Source organism: Penicillium expansum (assembly GCF_000769745.1).
Source record: "Penicillium expansum strain MD-8 chromosome Unknown contig44, whole genome shotgun sequence".
NCBI classification, from domain to species: domain Eukaryota; kingdom Fungi; phylum Ascomycota; class Eurotiomycetes; order Eurotiales; family Aspergillaceae; genus Penicillium; species Penicillium expansum.
This window is the reverse complement of record NW_015971181.1, coordinates 321,170-340,936: the sequence shown is the minus strand read 5'-3', so window position 1 is coordinate 340,936 and position 19,767 is coordinate 321,170. Positions and strand designations below refer to the sequence as shown.

The 19,767-nt window shown below is 47.9% G+C and overlaps 6 protein-coding genes across 6 annotated transcripts; 3 read left to right on the top strand and 3 right to left on the bottom strand.

The window, feature by feature from the left end:
* Positions 1 to 2,438: 2,438 nt before the first annotated feature.
* Positions 2,439 to 3,429, bottom strand: PEX2_014970 (PEX11 family protein; the record flags this gene model as incomplete). Its single annotated transcript, XM_016738773.1, has 2 exons — positions 2,439 to 3,148; positions 3,363 to 3,429. 2 exons carry the CDS (start codon positions 3,427 to 3,429, stop codon positions 2,439 to 2,441), a joined length of 777 nt encoding a protein of 258 aa, XP_016602667.1.
* A 4,174-nt stretch (positions 3,430 to 7,603) lies between these two features.
* Positions 7,604 to 8,152, top strand: PEX2_014960 (uncharacterized protein; the record flags this gene model as incomplete). The annotated part of the gene is made up of 1 exon (XM_016738772.1): positions 7,604 to 8,152. One exon carries the CDS (start codon positions 7,604 to 7,606, stop codon positions 8,150 to 8,152), a length of 549 nt encoding a protein of 182 aa, XP_016602666.1.
* Positions 8,153 to 9,631: 1,479 nt separating this feature from the next.
* On the bottom strand, positions 9,632 to 11,415 carry PEX2_014950 (putative MFS phospholipid transporter (Git1); the record flags this gene model as incomplete). The annotated part of the gene is made up of 6 exons (XM_016738771.1): positions 9,632 to 9,721; positions 9,774 to 10,044; positions 10,102 to 10,412; positions 10,481 to 10,499; positions 10,549 to 11,147; positions 11,257 to 11,415. 6 exons carry the CDS (start codon positions 11,413 to 11,415, stop codon positions 9,632 to 9,634), a joined length of 1,449 nt encoding a protein of 482 aa, XP_016602665.1.
* Positions 11,416 to 12,859: 1,444 nt separating this feature from the next.
* Positions 12,860 to 14,468, top strand: PEX2_014940 (proteasome regulatory particle lid subunit RPN7; the record flags this gene model as incomplete). The annotated part of the gene is made up of 3 exons (XM_016738770.1): positions 12,860 to 13,324; positions 13,393 to 14,219; positions 14,276 to 14,468. 3 exons carry the CDS (start codon positions 12,860 to 12,862, stop codon positions 14,466 to 14,468), a joined length of 1,485 nt encoding a protein of 494 aa, XP_016602664.1.
* Positions 14,469 to 15,405: 937 nt separating this feature from the next.
* Positions 15,406 to 16,959, top strand: PEX2_014930 (putative alanine aminotransferase; the record flags this gene model as incomplete). Its single annotated transcript, XM_016738769.1, has 2 exons — positions 15,406 to 16,650; positions 16,705 to 16,959. 2 exons carry the CDS (start codon positions 15,406 to 15,408, stop codon positions 16,957 to 16,959), a joined length of 1,500 nt encoding a protein of 499 aa, XP_016602663.1.
* Positions 16,960 to 17,549: 590 nt separating this feature from the next.
* On the bottom strand, positions 17,550 to 18,581 carry PEX2_014920 (endonuclease/exonuclease/phosphatase family protein; the record flags this gene model as incomplete). The annotated part of the gene is made up of 1 exon (XM_016738768.1): positions 17,550 to 18,581. The coding sequence occupies one exon, from the start codon at positions 18,579 to 18,581 to the stop codon at positions 17,550 to 17,552; it is 1,032 nt and encodes a 343-aa protein (XP_016602662.1).
* Between the last annotated feature and the right edge of the window lie 1,186 nt (positions 18,582 to 19,767).

Here is a 19,767-nt window from a genome sequence, read left to right as displayed (position 1 = left end):
CTGGGCTCAAACGATGTCACCTCACATGATCCCATAAACTACTTTACAAATAATGGCCTATGTTCTATATCTTGCTGATTATTCTTACCCTTCTTACACCAATAAAGGGGGTCTACTCAAAAAAGACAATTGTACCCTTCTTTCCTCATCAGATACTTCAATAGAATCTTTCTTATTCTTTTCCCTCGGAGCCTCCATCTTCTTCTCATTTTCAATTCAAAAAGCTCATACCCAGCTGACCGCTGTACAACCCGCCAAGCTCATCCAGGAGTACAGCCTATTCCTACATGGATATCCCCATGAGGAACGAAAGATATGCCTGATCCAAGAGCTCCTACACAGCGATGAACTTTCCACTGTAACTGTGGTTAGCACGGCGAGAATGATCGACCAATTTCTGATAGAAGCAAATAGGGCTTCTGAGATGGCTAAGAGAACCTCTGCCCTCCTTCTCATCCTTATCTTTTGCCGCAGACTCGCAAAGTTTCATTTGCTTTCGGGCGATGGGAAAAAGCACGAGGGTCTGAGCATCGTGAGACTTGATGTGCTTGAGCTCGGCGTACATGTCACCCTCATTACTACGGCATGTCACTCTGTTGGCTGGGTCACAAGCCCAGGTTCCAACCACACTCCTGAAGGAGTTCCATGAGCAGCGTGCCTGGGAAGACGAGCGTGGCCGAAAGTGGGTGAAGACTATTGGCAGATGAGCTCTTCAAATCGGTCAACCAAGGAAGCGATGCAGAGATTCCAAGATATCATGATGATGCACTTCTTCTAAAAGCGCATTAATCTGAGACATCTGAAATCTGTGTTGGACACCATACCATACATGTCTTCAAATGGATGCGACGGGATTGGGAAATGGAAAAGGTTTCCATGTGGCCAAATCCCAGGTCCTACATCGAGGAACTGTATCGGCTACCAGCGTGACTGCTCAGAAAGACCGACTAAACAAGAATGACTACCAGGTGCCTCTATCTGGTGACGTTGATTCTCAAGGAAAATATCTGGGTGAAGTGTATCAGGGGCCTTGACATGATGACCAATGGCGTCTAATTTCACAAAGCCTCGCCCGCCGGAGACTTAGACGACGACATGAAGGATACTCTCTTGGCCCACCAGCTGGAATTATTGATGTCGATATTCATGCAACAGATCAACATAATAAATGAGATAAGAGACCAAACCTTAGCCGATCGTGGCTACACGTTGATCTCTACTCAGATAACTCGAGAGTGGTAGACATTGAGCTCATACCAAGACGGATGGTTTGGGATACAAGTCTGGGAGCGAGACGCCGTTGCTGCTGAGTTGGAATGACGCAAAGAAGGGCAGTCAAACTCACTAGTCTGGACGTACAACCTCCAGAACTATGTACACGTCCCACACACCTTCAAAGTTGCTCCACCTAGCTCGCAAATATTCCTCTGGAATCGATCTTCGTTTTATTTGCTTCCAAATCCTTTTATTATCGAGGGCGCAGCTCAAGTTTTGATGTGCGCACTATACATACAACATATACCATTACTGGGTGCTTTTGTTAGATTACTTCGCATCGCTAGATTCTTGGAGCTATAGAACAAACACGCCTAGGCGAAGTTGGTTGATTCTTTGAGGTACTTATTAGTTATTTCTTTTTACTGCGATAGCCTATCTGTGTAAGATTTTAGGAATATGAAATCATGTGTTGTGTACAATAAAGTGACTCTGAGCGGGGCACCAGTCAGGCGGGGTAGAAAAGTCAGCAATTTTCTCGCCCAACGAGGTTTACTTCATTTCTTCCACATCTCGAATATTATTCCTTAAGCAATAAATTACTCAGATCAAGGTATGCAAGGATTGTGCCTTATTTATATCTGTCGTGAGGACCTTGGTGGTTGCTAACTCTCTGTAAGATCTACTTCATCTACTATCAACAATGAACGGACACGCTTCCTGCCCCAAGTGCGGTGCCGCCGCTGACGGCGCTGGCAAGAGCTGTGGCGCCTGCGGTGCTGTATGTACATTATTCAGTACTTTTTTGCAAGCTTGTGCTAACCGTACTAGACCTGCCCCGTTTAAATCCCTCGAGTTTTTTGAATGAAGGGCACCGGAGTTGGGACTTGAGGTGTAGTGATGGCATCAGAACGAGCCAGGATAGGACTTGGATATCAATACCTATGTTCATAGGTAGCAATGAGATGATGGCAATGAAGAATGAACACAAATCTATCCGAAACCAAGTGCGATTTGTTATGTACGGAAACAAAAGAAACGACGTGAAGACATTTCCCTAGAATGAAAAAAAAGATAGAAGACTGTTCACAGGCGAGAAACAACCATCAGGATATAGAGTGCGCAATAATAATACCTCCTCGTCTCGTTTTCCCCCTTCTCGGGCCACCAACTAGGCCCGGGACCCCAACCTCCCACTTCATCGCTGACCAGCTATACACCGCTTAGACGGGTACAGCGGTCTTGCGCCACTGGGACCAAACACCGATCAAACTGCTGACGGTACCTGCGATACCGACGAGGCCATCGTCGAGGTTAACGATACCAACGGCAGACAAGGGCGCAGCCAGATCGCAAACATCAGAGAGGAGCTGTATCCGAGCAGCAGAGCGCTCCCTAATAAAAGCATTAGCACTCCATCCATTCCTCATTCGGGTAGTAAATAGGAACTCATACTTCTCAATCTTCTTAGCCTCAACAACACCCTCACCCTCCTTACGGTCAATAGTCTTCTCCTTCTCCTGAAGACGGACAAGAGTGTAGATACCCGCCACAGCACTGAAGATCAAACCAGCGCCCCAGGAGCGGTAAGCGGACTTCTGCAGCTGCTTAGCGGAAGACAGTTTCCGAATACCAATCACATCGATGACTGTGATGGCGTCGAGAGTCAGGTATCCAGCATAACCGAGCTGGCGGCCGATGGCCAGGTACCGCAGGACCGGGTCGACGGGGTTCTTGTTATCGAAAGCGACGGCAGCGGCCTTGAGATGCTCGAGGAATTTGCCGATACGCATAATCTTTCGGGTCGTGCCGAATTGCTTCTTCACGGCATTGTACGGGTCGATCGCCGACTGCGGCTTGTTCGTCCGGTATAGGTACCACGCGTAGAAGCGGGAAAAGTATTGGATTGTGCGGAGGAGCTTATCGCGACCGACTATTTGCGTAGATGGTTAGCTTGAGCACTAACTCGGGTGAGGGCGGGGAGAGCTCCGACGGGCTTCTCGGCCGAACTCCCGAACAGATAAGGGGGTTTGGTGTTGGGAGTTTCGGCATGGTCGCGATGCGATATAGGAGTGATTTTTTTTTCCGTGGACGCATAGAAGTACAAGGATGTTGCTTTTTGGAACTCTGGGGAAGTTATCACGTACCAGTTGTCGCGACGAAGCGCAGCCAGTGCGCCAGCGCAGGGTGGTAGATGAGAGTGTTAGCGACCATTTTTTTTGGTGTTGCTAATGGATATGAAGAAAATGCAACTTCGAACACCTGAGGATGGAGATGTTAGGAATCAAATGTGATAGTTCATAAGGAAAAAGGGAGAGTCGGTAATTGACCGGCGTATGGAGCCGGAGGACCGACCTCGGCTGATCTCGTGCGTGTGGGGAGAGATCCGGAGGCTACTGTGTAATGGTATTTACGATTATTACAACATTCATGGTATTTGATCCCCTCTTCTGCCGAAATCCCTTGAAATCCCTGGAAATGCTTGATTTCAGTATCCGCCATCCACTCGGCTTGTCACTCTCTTCTGTTTTTTCACGTGAGTCTGTGTCGTCTCATTCTCCCGACATTACGTCGAAGACATAATCTCTTGTTATTTCCTTTTTTATGCTCGGCATTGTTGAGATCATTCTCTCAGGCCTTGTATAGAGTGTTAATCTAGTCCCAATTTCATCCGGGCAGACCGTCAACACTATCCACAATGAATCGCGTCAACATTGGCACAAGTACTCTGGTTTATATATACTTGGGGTTTTCCAAATCCCACCCTATGCCAAGCAAATGGATTCCTTTTCACATGCTCTCTCGGACACCGTATTTATAATCCCCCCCAACAGACCTCCTTTATGCCATATAGTGCAGACTAGTCCAGGGCCAGACAGCATTCACCTCACCAGTGTCACTTTTGCGAGATCAACCCAACACTCCTCAAACACTCCTCGAACACATTGTATGATCTATTCCGGTAAATGTTCGCGTGGGGTCTGGCGAGGTGTTGAGGAGTCTAAGCTTAAGTAGTAACATTGTAGCCTTGACGATAGTTGTTGTCAGCATTGCTCTGTCGCCGAAGAGAGAATGCAAGGGGTCATTCGTTGTTGTTCTTTTCTACCACCCCCCCTCGTCTCCGAGGCGAGAGACATCCAATGAATTTAGCTCATGTGCGGCTAGTAGTGGGGTGTCGGTCGTTAGGTTGAGAGATTTGTGAGCGTTACTTAGCGTGGTGCGTCCGGCGATGAGAATGGCGACTATAAATATAAGAAAAAGGTATGAGAATAATCATCCGTCGAGTAAGCGCCGCACTTTCTCCTTAAGCTGTTACCTTTAGCCCCCGATAGCATTCCAAAATCTCGACCAATAGAAATCCATCACCAACAATCTCATGCAAATATTCCTAGTCATCAAGTGCATTTCGGTGCTTGTCATGGGAGAGAGCACAAAACGCGGATATAACCTACATGATGTGCAGTGTTCATTACGAGCACAAATAGCTTACAAACGCAGGGCGATTTTGCAAGCTACTATACACTGCCTCCAGCCTAGGTATAAACGCAGATCAATGATGGCAAGTCCGCGGCTCAAATTTGGACATCATTTAGGGCTGTCTGGTCAGACTTCATTGCTACAAAACCATTCGGTGCGCCCGCTGATCGCTTTTCGCGCACGCGCACGGGGTATCCATACACCGCGGAAGCTCATTGGGGCCACGACACGACCTGAGCTGTGCATGCATGCATCGCCACAATTTCTACCTTGAAATGCTTCTGCTTTCGAATTCTCCCGAATCTTCTTCTCCTGAATCTTCTTCTCTCGTTCATCACAGCGACCAGAACGATGTCCGATCCCCTTTCTATCGCCGGATCCGCGGTGGGAATCATCTCCCTAGGTCTGCAGGTCTGCGGTGAAATTGTCTCTTACTGTCAAGATTGGCATAGCTTTGACGAGGATATTCAGAGAATTCATGAAAAGGCAGATGGACTTCGCATGCCACTAAAGGGGTTACAAAGGATTATAGAGTATGCCCAAAGAGCCAACCACGCTGATGCAAGTGACCTCGAAGCAAAGGCCCAGAGCCTCCAACAAGCAATCACGAGGCTCAAATCGGCAACAGATCGATGTGCATCTACGGGTTCAATCACATCCAATGGCTTTCGCTATCAACTTCAAAAAGCTAAATATCCATTTAAGAAGTATGGATTGCGCGACATATCCAATGACTTGGATAGTGTCCAATCGATACTAAATACCACTCTGCAAATGTAAGCTTAAGGCCTTTCCAGGGCTTTTGATCCGTCCAGAACTAACAAGTCTTCAGCTACTCCATAGAAAGTCTTCAAGCTATTCACGAGACAATCAGTAAACAGATGCAAGATATTGTATGTTGATCAAGGTCCAATATTTGCCTATGATATTAATGCATCTCAACATCCAAAGGTCAAAGGCCAGCCCATACCAGTCATGGCCCCGAGCCAACTTCGACAACTGTGTGACCAACGCAGTATACAGCAGGCAATAGAACCATGCTTACATATCACAGCACAAAACAACCCCTCAAATGGTATGAGTTCCTTCACCATATAATCCATGATTCATGTCGCTCACATTGGGATGACTAGAGCTAACTTCTGCCCCATCGATGGCCCCCCAAGTTTATGACGGACCAGACTGTATCTACAGATCGCGTCCATGTTTCCCCTCGAAGAGCAAATCCAAATCCTCCAAAGAATACCGGTACTCTATGTCTTTGCTGGGTTTCATTTTCCGAGCATCGTTTACTTTTAACAAAGGGGCTGGAGGGGTTTCTATTGCACCACTACTGCATATACAGCCTCTTTTGGATATGGAGACTAGTGTGGGATATAAGATCATAATCAGGCTCTATCGTCAGAACCATACCATCACAAATAATAGTGACTTTGAGCAATCCATCGATTTGACCATAAGACAATTGCAAGAAGCATTTGATCAGCGAGAGGCGTCTCCACTTGATATGTTCAAGTATGAACAATCGATATTTGACGTAAGTCTCTGTTCGTGCCAAAATATAGCCGCTGACACTCGAATAGATAGCTATGATGTTGCTTATACCTAGAGCCACACATGATACGACACGGTGCAGTCATTTATCCCGGCTTTTGACATTCCTCCTCGACTGTGAGTGTAGGCTACAGGAAAGACATGGTCGAAGAATGAATATATTGGATTTGGGACCAATCACCAATTTCGGGCAAAAAGGCTCACTAGGTACCCGCTTATTAGAGCTTGGTTATATCTTTACACTTGGAAACCCCCAGTCACTAACCGAGAAAAGAGAATTACGGTACATTTTATCTCAACATGGTGACTGTACGCGCTTTTTCGATCCCAAAAACTTTTAATCCATCTTATAATACTAACCTCCTACCAAGTGATTTCCATTCCTGATATTGCAAGGATAATCATCCTAGAGTCAGAAGGCGAGCTTCAAGACATCATTGAATCAGAGCAAGTTTTACCCAACCACGGGGGATATTTTTGGTCTTTACTTGGACTTTCATTTGGTTGGCCACAAGGGTTGCGAATTCTACTACGAGCAGGTGCGGACGCTTCTAGAGAGCACATTCTATTTACCCAAGATACTCCGCAGGGTGAGACCTATGAGTCGATCAAGCTGATGCTTGAAGCCGGATGTCGCTTTTACTTTCATACAATCGAGGAATGCCAGGAGCTGGAAGACGGGATCAGAATTCGATTGCTTCTCATCCATGAGATGGCTACTCGAATAAGAAAATTGTGGGATCTCGCTCAGTTCCTCTTGCCATTAAGCCAGCTTCCCAATATGATTACATATGAAACGGCCACCGACAAGAGTTATATCTTTGATCTTCATGTCATCGAAACGCGCGCCAAATTGGAAGCCCAGGGGGCAGACATAGACGCTCGGATCTCGACCCAACACTCTAGTAGTATTGGCTTGAATGGACCTTGCTTTTCTTACGCAGGATTTTCGGTCGAGACATTAGAGGAATTTTACCGCCAAGGATTCAGAGGTATCAATCAGTTTGATCACAAGGGGTTTGCACCACTCCAGCATACATTTGACTATTACTTTTGGGGTCTGTCAAATGATTGGAAGCTTAGGATGGAACGCATGAAATGGTTCATTTTAAAAGGAGCGGTTCTACACCTAACGGTACCCGGGACCAGTGCATCCATAGCCCATCATATTGGGGTGAGCGCTGTCAGGTTACTTAGCTTCGCAATTCTGCGGCCCGAACCGTCCCCCAACCCCACCAGTTGTTTTCAAGTCTGGAAACAAGGACTTTCCCGAGCTGGAAAAGGATTTTTTCTACTTCCTTCTATCACAGATGGATGTATCTGCCCATGCTCTCCGAATGGATGCACCACAATTTCAATGGCTTTACGACATATACTCCGTTATTCCAACGACTTTGCGCTTGCAGACGGATCTCTGGGCAAAGTTTTTCGGGAATTGATACAATTCTTCATCGATTCGACAGAAGAGACTCCGGTGGTACACGAAGGATTCATCAGATGTTTCACTTTTGATGCTTTGGATCTGAAACACGCGTGTTGCATTGAAACCCGTAGAAATTTTGGGGATCCCATCAAACTCGAAAGCAGGGAAGAAGAGGAGATCGAAGAAATCATTGACGAACAGAAGCTAAGACTGATCGACTTTGAAAAACTTGTCATCGAATTCCAAGCCAAATTTGATGAGCTTGCCCTACCTATGATGGAGTTCCTCGAAGGTCATTGGTACAATCGCATGATTGATTTCCTCCGTCAGCGCGATCGGTACAATGAGGAACATTTCATTGGGTCGAGAAGGATCGGTGTCAATCTTCTCCAGGAGGAAGAATTCCCCCCCAATGGAATACTTCGGCTCATTGGCTCTTTCCACAAGGTCGTTGATATCGAGGAGTCACCGAGGATTGAATAGAGTGGGATTTTAGAACTCTGCTATATAATTTGTTTATTTCAATGCGTTATCTTACTAGAGAAATGGAAAGAGCGCAATGGCGGTCTGACATCGCAGACGAGAGTACTATTGATGAACAATGGGCGTTTTAGTCGAGATACAGACCCAGGCCTTAGCAACCATCCCATATACATCATTTATGAAGATGGGGGAGACAACCAACAGATTGGATGATAAGACTGTCCTACTAGTACATGTAAGCTCAACAGAACGCTTGAGGCGCTGCGAACTACCATCTACTGCTGCGATCAATTAAACTCCATGTCGCTGCTAAATTTAGCTCATCCGTCGAATGGGGGAGTCGTTCAACCGCCAACATGCACGATGGCAACCTCGGCGGCTAATTACCTGGGGTCGCAAATGGACCCTATATTCTTCAATGGCTAGATAGATTAGGTGTGGCAAGATAAATATCGAGAATGTCTCACTTGGACTGCGATTTTCTGGTTTTAACCCCATCTGGTCGGAAAAGACCACCAACCATCGACCTTCACATGAGCACAGGGCACAGCAAATATCCGGATGGCGACCAAGCTATCTTCGAAGGCGAGTCGGTGGCTTTTCTGACTGTCTTTGGCATGATCATCGCGGCTCTCGAGGCACTCAAGCTAATATCTCAACTGCATAATGGCATCGCCTCTTCCATCGAAAGCCGCCACTATTTCTGGACCTATGGACCTAACGCAATCCTCACAATCATCGCCTTTTTTTGGTCACGCGCTGAGTTTCAAGAGTACACAAGCTATGTGGCCTCGGTCACGCAATCCTACCAACAGTTTCCTATCCTGGCATCTAACAAAGGGATTTCAAAGTGTAGATCCACCTAATATCAGAATATTGGGTGTAATATATATGCAGCAAATCTAGAATAAACCTGGGATAAAATGCCGAGACAAGAAGAGCGATATCCGAAGTATGTTCGCAGATATTTGAAAAGACATGAAGGTACCAAAGGGAACGGGAGGCAGTCTCAATGATTGCAACTTGTTTTACAAGTTGGGGTCTATACCTCAATAAGTACGAAGGTTGAGTAGTGCATCTCTAACATTGGAAGGTCTATTAATCTGATTATGTGGACAAAATCGAAGTTTCACTTGAATTAAATTGTTTGTTAAATAAGCCAGAAGTTCAGTTCCTGTCCTTCCAAATTCATCACCAACAGATCAAATAGGATAGGCCCGCGTTCCTTTCATACATTCATGGGTCATGTCGCAGGGGCAGGGAGTGGGATATCTCAAGTCGCAAGGGCCGGGTAGTCGCTGTCTCATCAATGGTATCTCCTGGGTTGTTTTACTGAATGTGCATTGGCGCGTATGGATAAAGTCGGAGTTTGTGGAATTAAGCAGGGAAGGTTGGAACACAACAGCCCAAAAGGGTGAGCAAGTATGTGTCAGGCGCAGTGGGGCTGTGGTCAAATTACTCTTGGTCGCGGGGGTCGCTTTAGCGGTTATGGGTGCCCATGTCGGTGGTATCGTAGCCATTGGCCTCAAGGTAGTCGCGGAACCTGGCATCCTCGAGAGTAATGGTGTCCTGAGAAAAGGTGAGCATATTCCCAAAGTACTCCATCTGCAACAATTCCTACCTGGTCAATGTTTGGCATCATGAAGATGGCCAGGAATGCGGCCAAGATACACAATGAGCTGGAGACGAAGAACGGGTCCTGGCCTGCGCGGGTCGGGTTCGGCGCGTTCTTTTGGACAATTGGAATCACGTAGGTGCCCACGAAGGCCCCGATCTTCCCGATAGCGGCAGCATATGAGTAGTACTGGCCACGGATAGCGGTCGCGCTGGTCTTGGCGGCGCAGAGACCGATGTTGTCGCCGGGTCCCATTTCACCGAGTGCAGAGAAGATTCTGTTCTCAAAATATTAGCATTGGCAATCGCTGAAGTCTAAGTACTTTTTGACTTACCCGAATACGACAACAAAGGCTGCCACGTTTTCTGGGGTAGCAAGCCACTTGTAGCATCCGGCCATGATGAATCCAATGATACCTTGGAGTCCAACACCAATGGCAAGGGTGTAGCGAGGGCCAATCCAGTCACTCATGAAGGCTCCAAGGGCAGAACCTGGAATGTAGAAAGAATTGATCACGGTAGTCCAACCGAAGCTCTTCCACAAGGGAGCCGTGTCGCCTAGGATGATCTTTAGCCAGGCCGAAGAGTAAATACCGAAGCTGTAGGCAGAGAAGTCGTAAAGGAACCAGATGGTAGAAACAACAGCCTATAAATCACACAAATCAGTCAGTTTATTCGTGCCTGTAAGGACAATACGTAGGTAGGGTTTGTTACCAAGCGCTTCCAATAGAATCTAAATTCGTTAGCCAACAAGTCCATGCACTAAGCAATGTGGAACTTACTTGATAATGAGCCAGATCGGGAACTTGTGCATGCGCTCCCGGTTGAACTCCTCAGGCTCATCCATCTTCAGTCGGAGGTACATCAGACTCAGAGGGGGAATAACTCCCAGCCCCAGAGCCACACGCCAGCAAGCGTGCAGGTGGTTCTCGGTGAAGATTAGGACGAGGATCATAGCCACCAGAGCAGCAACCACGAAACCGAAATCAATCTGGAAGTTGGTGAACATGATAAACCAGCGATTGCGGTGTCCTTTCTTGAGCTCTCCGGTATTCTCTGCGGCGCCGACTGACCCAGCAGGGTATTCTCCACCAATACCAATTCCCAAGAAGAAACGATAAGCCGTCAAAGCAGCAAGCATGCCGCCCAGGCTGCCGCCAGCTCCATAAGAGCCAGCACCAAGAGCTGCAAAGACAAACAGGATTACGGTGGAGATCATCAAGGACCACTTGCGTGACCAGTGATCACTAGTGTATCCAAATATCAACATACCCACCACCGTGCCGGCAAAAACAATCGAAGAGACATTTTGTTGGGCCGTCGAGTTGGTGTATGCATCTCCGTAGATCTGTGTCAGCATGGTACCGACAGGACCAATGATCTAGAATCACGTGTGTCAGTAAAGATTAAATAAACGTTCACCGAGCTGCACATTTATGTGGAAAATTGTAGCTGCGGGGCTGCGCGCACAAGGATGAAACTCAACACACCTGGTTCAAGTAGCCATCAGAGAAGAGACCAGCACCACAGGCAATAGTGGGCCAACTACGTTCCCAGCGACCCTTCTTTATGTCGTCAAGAGGCTGCTCCTCGAGGGGACTGGCGCTCTTCTCAGACATTTCCTTGGAGTAGGACAGAGGCGCGGCCATTGCGATCGTGTTTATGAACAGCAAGAAAAACTTTGGCTATGTTTAATCACCCGGTGAGGTTGAGCCTCTCTGGAGATCAAAAAGGTAGCAGAGTTGGCACGAGACCAATGAGAGGTACTGTGTCACCGGATCACAATGACAAAAGTCGCGTCGATCGACTAGAGGGGTCTCTGTCAACAGAGAAGAGAAAAAGAGATGTGAAGCGGAGAAAAAAGATAAATGAAACTCATGGGGCGAAAAAAACAGATTAAATACAAATCTATTAAATAAAAATCTAGCGGGAATAGCATCACTCCAAGCCGGGGGAGAGGTACCAGTTACTACCTATCACCGAGTAACAGCCGTATTGGGTCAAGTATCGGACCTTAAGTGGGACCCCGGCGCCCTCGAGCTTGATTATTCTAAGCATTTAGCTTTGAGGATATCAGCCTAATACTTTTGTGGACCAATGATATACTCCATAAATATCAATGTCTATCTTTTAGCCAATGGTGTATCTGTGTAGATAGGCCGGTCGGGGTAGGTTACACTCTGCATACAACACAGACTCGGCCACTCCGAGTTTTATGTTGTATGTTATATGTTGTAGATGGGTTGATGTCAGTATCAAAGTGAACACGCGGCTTCCCGATCAAATGATATGGAAATCATATCGAAATGTCAAGGATGTGGATGATAGAGGGAACGCATATCCCTATGGGTTTTGCACGTGCGCAGCTAATTCCCCGTTGAGATTAGGGGCTGGAAGCACCTACCTGTTTCTGGAGTAGTCCATGAAAAACTTTTTGAAGGATCAAGTAGCCGAACTTGGACTCCAATTCCCTACGTTGTAGTGAAAACGTGCAAATTTTGACACATAGTTTTTCTAACCTTTGAGGTCTATGCTAAGCAATAGACCTTTAAAGGATAAACGGAACGGTTCAGCCCTATGTCTTACGACGGGAATACCACTCGGGCCGTGAATCCTCGGGGTTAAGTCTCCCTGTAACACACCACATATCATTGGAATTGATTTACAAAGTATCCTATCGCGCAAGCCAATATATGGAATTGCTAGAATGTCTTCAATCTGCACCAAGGTTGGTCTAATATGATTACTAAGACCCAAAGTAGATAACTAAGCCAGATATATTGCAAACACGTATCTTTCTCATGGGCGAGATGAAGAAGATAGAATTCGTTTACAAAAAGAAACAAATCTATTTGAATTCCGTAAATGCGACCGGGATCTTGTGCAAGATAGAACATCTTGACGTTCGAAGGGAGAAGGCTAAAGAAGGCTCGGCACGGAGAAACATTCTGCCAGCTGAGCTCGGGCTACGGTGATGCACCTGGCTTGATCTCATCCCCAGACATCACCAGCTCCCATCTTCTCCCTGCTCTATTGCATCGTTTTTTTAACTCGTGCCAGTTCTGTCAGCATCTCCAGTTCCCCATAGTCACCATGGGGTCTGATCCGCAGTACATCAAGTTCCCCAACCTCTCCATCGCCCAACATGTCTTCAATCTCTCCAACCCAGCATGCGCGCCAGCCGTCCAACAGAGCTCATTGAAGACACTCCAAGATGTTATCCTGGAGCACAAGATGGCTCCCTTCTACCGGCATTTAGCCCATCCCACCGAAGGCATCTTGAACAACTCCGGCGAAGGCGTAACACAGCATCCACAAAATGGAGGGAACTCAACAAAGCCTCTCATCACTTCCAATCTTCTTGCATCTCGCAAAACACCGCTAAAGTTTGATTTCCCTTGGGATGAGAAGCTGTACCAGTCTCTACTAGAGGATAATAAGAAAGAACTGGAGACCTTCCAGAAAGAGGAAGATGAGGCGGAAGAGGCTGCTGGGGAGACTGAGGTACAAGCTGCGCGCGGGAAGCGAGCTGAGTTCTGGGCTCGTGTGGGAGATAAGGTGAGAATTCTTCGCCTATGATTTGTCAAGCTCCTGAGTTTGCTAGCTGACACCAGAATTTCCAATAGGACAAAGCCGTCGAATCCCACGAAGCCCTCCTCGAGAAGACCGGATTCCTGGGAACCAAGATTGATCTGGTGATGGCTATGCTCCGCATCGGACTCTTCTTCGGTGACCTTTTGTTTGTGAACAAGACCATCGAACGAGCAGAGACCTTGGTGGAGAGCGGTGGAGACTGGGACCGGAGAAACCGTCTCAAGGCATACAAGGGATTGCATTTGCTCACAATTCGCTCTTACAGCCTTGCCGCTCCTCTCCTTCTCGACAGTCTGTCTACCTTTACGAGCTACGAACTTTGCAGCTATTCTTCGCTAGTGATTTACTCGGTGCTTGCGGGATCCTTGTCCCTCAAGCGTGTGGACTTCAAAGCGAAGGTAGTGGATGCACCAGAGATTAAGGCCATCCTTGGCTCTGGAGAAGACCAACTGGCTGCGCTGAGTGGGGAAATCTCCTCAGGCCCCGGTGCCCGGGATGAAGAGATGAAGGATGCAACGGCGTCACTGCCCACACCCGCCGGTGCCAAGACCGCTGTCAACATCTCCTCTTTCTCAACCGGCTCCGGTGTGGCAGTAGAGGCCGAGGTGCCCGTTGATTTCGCACCGCTCGCAAACCTAGTTACCAGTCTCTACAACGGTAACTACCGCTCATTCTTTGTGGCACTCGCAGCCGTAGAGGACCAGTTCCTGACACAAGACCGGTATCTGCATGAGCACCGGGCTTGGTTTGTTCGTGAGATGCGATTGCGTGCCTACCAGCAGCTTCTTCAGAGCTACCGTGTGGTCGGGCTGAGTGGTATGGCCAACGACTTCGGTGTGACAGTAGACTACTTGGACCGGTATGTGCTGTCTGAATCTCTTGAAATATCAACACATTTGCTGACCATAACCACAGGGACCTTGCAAAGTTCATCTCGAACAACCGCATTGCGTGCACAATCGACCGTGTCAATGGTATCATCGAGACGAATCGACCAGATGACAAGAACAAGCAGTATGCCGATGTGGTGAAGCATGGTGATTCTCTGATCACCAAGATTCAGAAGTACGGCCAAGCTGTGCGTCTTCGGGGGAGTGAGCGAAGCTAAAGTGGTACCTCTACGAACTTGGAGGCATTCTGAGCCTCAAAACCACAACCTATGATCAACTATGTATGCCTGAATGGACAATCTTACTTACTGTGTTCTCATCCCCGGAATCCCCGGAGTTTACCCCGTATATCGTATGACATGCCACCCATGCATGATCAATCACTTGACTAAAAGTAGATCCTTCCAAAGGTCCCCGCACCGGGCGGCTCCGGAAAATGTGTCAACATCGGGCAACCGGCCGAGTTTTCCTCGGAAAAAGATCCTCACTGATCGTGTTGACATGCATGAAATGTGGATGATCCTCAATCCAAGATATGTATACGCAGTAGCCATATCTACGGTCTTCATGACCGATATCTCAATATCCTTATCGGTAGTCGGCTGCCGTTCCGATCCTTGGAACCTTGTGGGGAAATGCTGACTCACAAGTTCACCGCCCAATGACCAAGGCCAATTTTTTTTCCCCCTTCTTCTCCCGAGCGCAATCGGACAATCACGACAGGGGTTCGCGCCAAAAGGACTTTTTAAATTGATCAATCTGATCCCTGATTGACCATTCGCCAGAATGTCCTGGCAATATAAGCTCGCATCCAGCGTGCGGGCCTCTCCGCTTCGGGCGCTGACTAGCCGTTCAAATGGCCTCCTACATCGCCCGGCCGCACGTGGCGCTGCGGGGTGTCTCTCCGCTAAGTCAGGTACGTGGGATACCAAATCACCCCGGCTTACATAGTTTGGGGGCGCAATCTCTCGGTATTGGGCATTTCTCCTCATCATTCTATGGTGTGATTGCTTGTCTTAATCATATCTCGCCTTCTTTGGTTGCAATAACGTATCCGCGGCCTTTATATACTTGCTTCTTTCCCCCAGTTTCGAGATTACTAGTCTCCCTCCTCTGAACCTCACTAATATCCTTCGGGTTAATCCAGAGCCCATCATGACTCAAACCACTGTCTCATATACCGCCAAGCGCACCCTGTCGGCCGTTCAGACCCGCAAATGTCTAAACGTCGACAACATCAACCAGCATGTTCGGGATGCCAAGTACGCCGTGCGCGGTGAATTGGCCGTCAAGGCCGAGACCTACCGTCAGCGCCTGATTGATGGCGACAAGTCCCTGCCCTTTGACAGCGTCATCTTCGCCAACATCGGTAACCCCCAACAGCTCGATCAGAAGCCTATCACCTTCTTCCGTCAGGTCCTCAGTCTAGTCGAGAACCCCTTGTTATTGGAAAACACCGAGGTCCTCAAAAAGTCATTTGGATATAAGCAGGATGTGATCGACCGTGCCCAGGCCCTTTTGGCCAATGTGCAGAGCGTTGGTGCCTACAGTCACAGCCAGGGTGCCCCGGGTATCCGGGACAGCGTCGCCAAGTTCATTGAGAAACGTGATGGCTTCTCTGCCAACCCCCAGGACCTGTTCCTGACCGGTGGTGCCTCGTCGGGTGTGAGCACCATCTTGAACGTCATCTGCAGCGATCCCAGTACCGGTGTCCTCGTCCCCATTCCTCAGTACCCTCTTTACACTGCAAGCTTGACGCTGCTGAATGCCCGCTGCGTTCCTTACCTCCTCGAGGAGGAGAAGGCATGGGGTACTAACGTCAATGCGATCCTCAAGTCCATTGAGGACGCCAAGGCCGCCGGTACCGATGTGCGCGCCATTGTCGTGATCAACCCAGGCAACCCAACCGGTGCCTCTCTCAGCGCTGACGACATCAAGAAGGTCCTTGATGTCGCCGCCGAGGAGAGCTTGGTGGTCATCGCTGATGAGGTGTACCAAACCAACGTTTTCAAGGGCGAGTTTGTCTCCTTCAAGAAGCGCCTGCGCCAGCTCCAACAGGAGCAGCCCGGCAAGTACGATGACGTCGAGCTGGTCTCGTTGCACAGTATCTCCAAGGGTATGGTGGGTGAGTGCGGCCACCGTGGTGGCTACTTCGAGCTTGCTGGCTTCGATCCCCAGGTCCAGGAACAGATCTACAAGCTCGTCAGCATTGGCCTGTGCCCGCCGGTCGTCGCACAGTGTCTGCTCGAGTGCATGGTCAACCCTCCCCTCGAGGGCGACCCAAGCTTCGAGCTCTACCAGAAGGAGTACACTGGTATCTCTGAGGGTCTGCACAAGCGTGCCCTTTCCTTGTTCAACGCCTTCCAGCGCATGGAGGGTGTTGAGCTCCAGGAGCCCCAGGTACGTATCATAGACTCGTTTAAATTGTTACGCATTTACTAATCTTTTCAACAGGGTGCCATGTACCTCTTCCCCACTATCCACATCCCCGCAAAGGCCATCGAAGCTGCCACCGCTGAGGGCCGCCCCGCCGATGAGTTCTACTGCTTGGCCCTGCTGGACGCCACAGGTGTCTGCGTTGTCCCCGGCTCTGGCTTCGGCCAGAAGGAGAACACTTTCCACTTCCGCACAACCTTCCTTGCCCCTGGCACCGACTGGGTTGAGCGCATCGTCAAGTTCCACTCCGAGTTCATGGACAAGTACCGGTGAACATGTACAAAGGTACAAAAAGCCATGTAAATTTGAACTGCCCATCCATTGTCACCTGCTCTTCTAGCGATTGGCTGCCACTATATACTACTTTGGGTTGCAGTTTTTTTTCCATGTCTATACAAAATGGGCCATTAGCATCCATCTATGTGTGGGTTTTACAACGCAATTTTTTGAATATTTGAATTTGGATATGGATCTGGAATTGCTTCGCCCTTGATACCTCATAGACTACTGACTCTATTGGGCTTGCTGTTTTCGATTCTCATTTTTGGGTACTCTTTGCAGGCACTTATATCTCGCATTTTGAACAGTGGTATACATTTCGGGCACATTTGCATCTTTCGTTCTACTTGATACAGGTACTGCGTACCTTGATTTGCTTTTTATAGAAAATGAAATTTCTTTCATTGATTCCGAATAATTTCTCGTATCTTCGTCTTCTGTTCCTGTCCCTGCTTTCATCTTGGTAAACCAATGAGAGGACACTGAATGGCTAGTAAATATTGGGGGAAAAGAGAGATGACATGAAGTGTCCAAGTTCATCCGATATTGATAGTGAAAATATCAGGTTGAACGAATATCATAATTCACTCCTCAAGTGAGAATGAGCAAAGCAACGCATGGTGATCACTCCAGAGCATAATTGTGGGCTCAGTCTGCTGGGACTCGGGTATATTCATATCAGTTGGAGTATCTTGTTGTCCCCTCAACCCCTCCACTCGCTGAGCCTCGAGTATTTCGATCCCACGCGCTTTGAGACCAAGCAGCGCGACTTTATCCATCCTATTCGGCGGAAACCGCTGCTTCCCATCTGCTCCCCATGTATACCCTGGTTCTTCGGGACGAAGGGCCATCCAGGCATCCGTGAGACCATTAGTCTCCACGAGGACGGCATCTTCATCCATAACCGGATTGAAATCACCAGCAACCAACCCACGACCCGCACTCCGCAGAAAAGAGGAGACAATGGATAGTTGCTGGGGTCGATAGGAGGGTTTGAGGGGAAGGGAATCCAGATGGACGTTTGCTAGCCGCACTCGTGTCGCAGAAGCAGCATCCGTAGACGAAGGAACGAAGAGGTCACAAAATAGTACATCTCTCTGAAAATGACTGGGGAAGGCTACCCTCCAGACAGGACCCAGAGTAAACCTGCTCGTTCCAGAGGAATGCCGCGATCCAAAGCGTGTTTTGGACACCAGGGTCATTGTCGTGAATGGGTGTCTATATGGCGAGTTCTCGTGCTCGCTTGAGAACCATGATGTACGGATACGCTCGTGGCTCAAAATTAGTCGCAAAGCTCGCTGTGACACTTCTTGGAGAAATATGATATCAACGTTGGAGTCCAGTTGAGTGATGAAGGTGAGAATTTCAGTGACGCGTTCTTGTGTTCGCTTAGATAATGCATCGATATTCCATGTCAGAAGGACTAGATCGGATGATGAATCGTCGGTGCGTGCTGGCTCTGCATTTTCATTCGCGCTCACTGGATCCCACTGCTGGGAGGTAGGGTCGAACTGGTACCAGGACTGGAATTTTGGGTCTGCTGGTACGTCGGTTGGAAGAGGTGTGTCGTTTTTCCAGGCCATTATGCTTGTTTTCACATGTGCGTAAATATTCATGGTGAGGATAAGGTTGATCACTTTCAAGGTTGCTTAGTGAGGTTTACCTTCGAGTTAGTCTTGAGATTAGTTAAGCATTAAGCCTCAGGCTGACCGAAAAGGGACGGGCCCTCGTTATACCTATATGGTCATAAGATATGGATTAAAGATCGTATTCCTCCCAATGCTTATTATAGTTTAAGTCTGGCATTTTATAGTAGCAATACCTAAATCTTGAGCGAGGAGCCCTACACTCGTAATCCTCATATGAGCATTTTGGGCATGTTGGTACACTATCAGAGTGGGATGATATCTCTCTGTTATATATAATGAACAGAAGGACATAAGTCTTGTCCTTTCTTAATGGTAAAAACAGGGCTATTCTTTGACATTATAACAACGGAGGACTCCGATACTAGGCAAGATATATATATATGGAGACGATAGGTCCACCACAACACTAAGAGGAGAGAAAGACAAGGAGCCAAAAGACTAATAGCTCCAGAAATATGATGACGAAGCCTAATGTGCAGCTTACAGCAATGCAAATCTATGCATTTAATTAATTAGATAGTATGCAGGGCCGGTAAGTCTTTTGCTTGGTAGATGCTTAATTCAAACGGTGAGCTGAGACCGAACTCGAATCCTTGTACTCTGTATGTTGTATGGTCTAGGTAACTATCTAACGATGTGATTCCAACAAGAGAATTGTCATCAGTAGAATTGACATATTACACATATTACACCTCAATCTGACACGTACTGTGACACAAGAGATATAAAGAAGCGGTGAACATTTGATAAACAGAAACAAAAAATACAACGACGGACATGGACATAAACATACACCGGCTGACTGATTGAAAGCTATGACCCAAGAGGCAATCTCGCTGATTCCCACCAGATCGATAATGGCCTCACATACTCCGTACGGTTTACGGCATCCACCCCCAACACGAGACCCATACATATGCAAGGCGCATAAATAAATCCACTCACCCACATACATCCTACGCCGTGTATTCGGTAACCGGCCATCGGTATCGCTTGGACCATGACCCACACCTCCAGATCGCACACACGCAAGACCTACCGTAAGGTGCAGCAAGGTGCAGCATACAGTAGTCACACCGCAAACCACATTCTCGGACGAATACCGCACCTACCTCGTGCCCCAGTCCCTGCCTTGCGTTGTCTTGGCTAATGC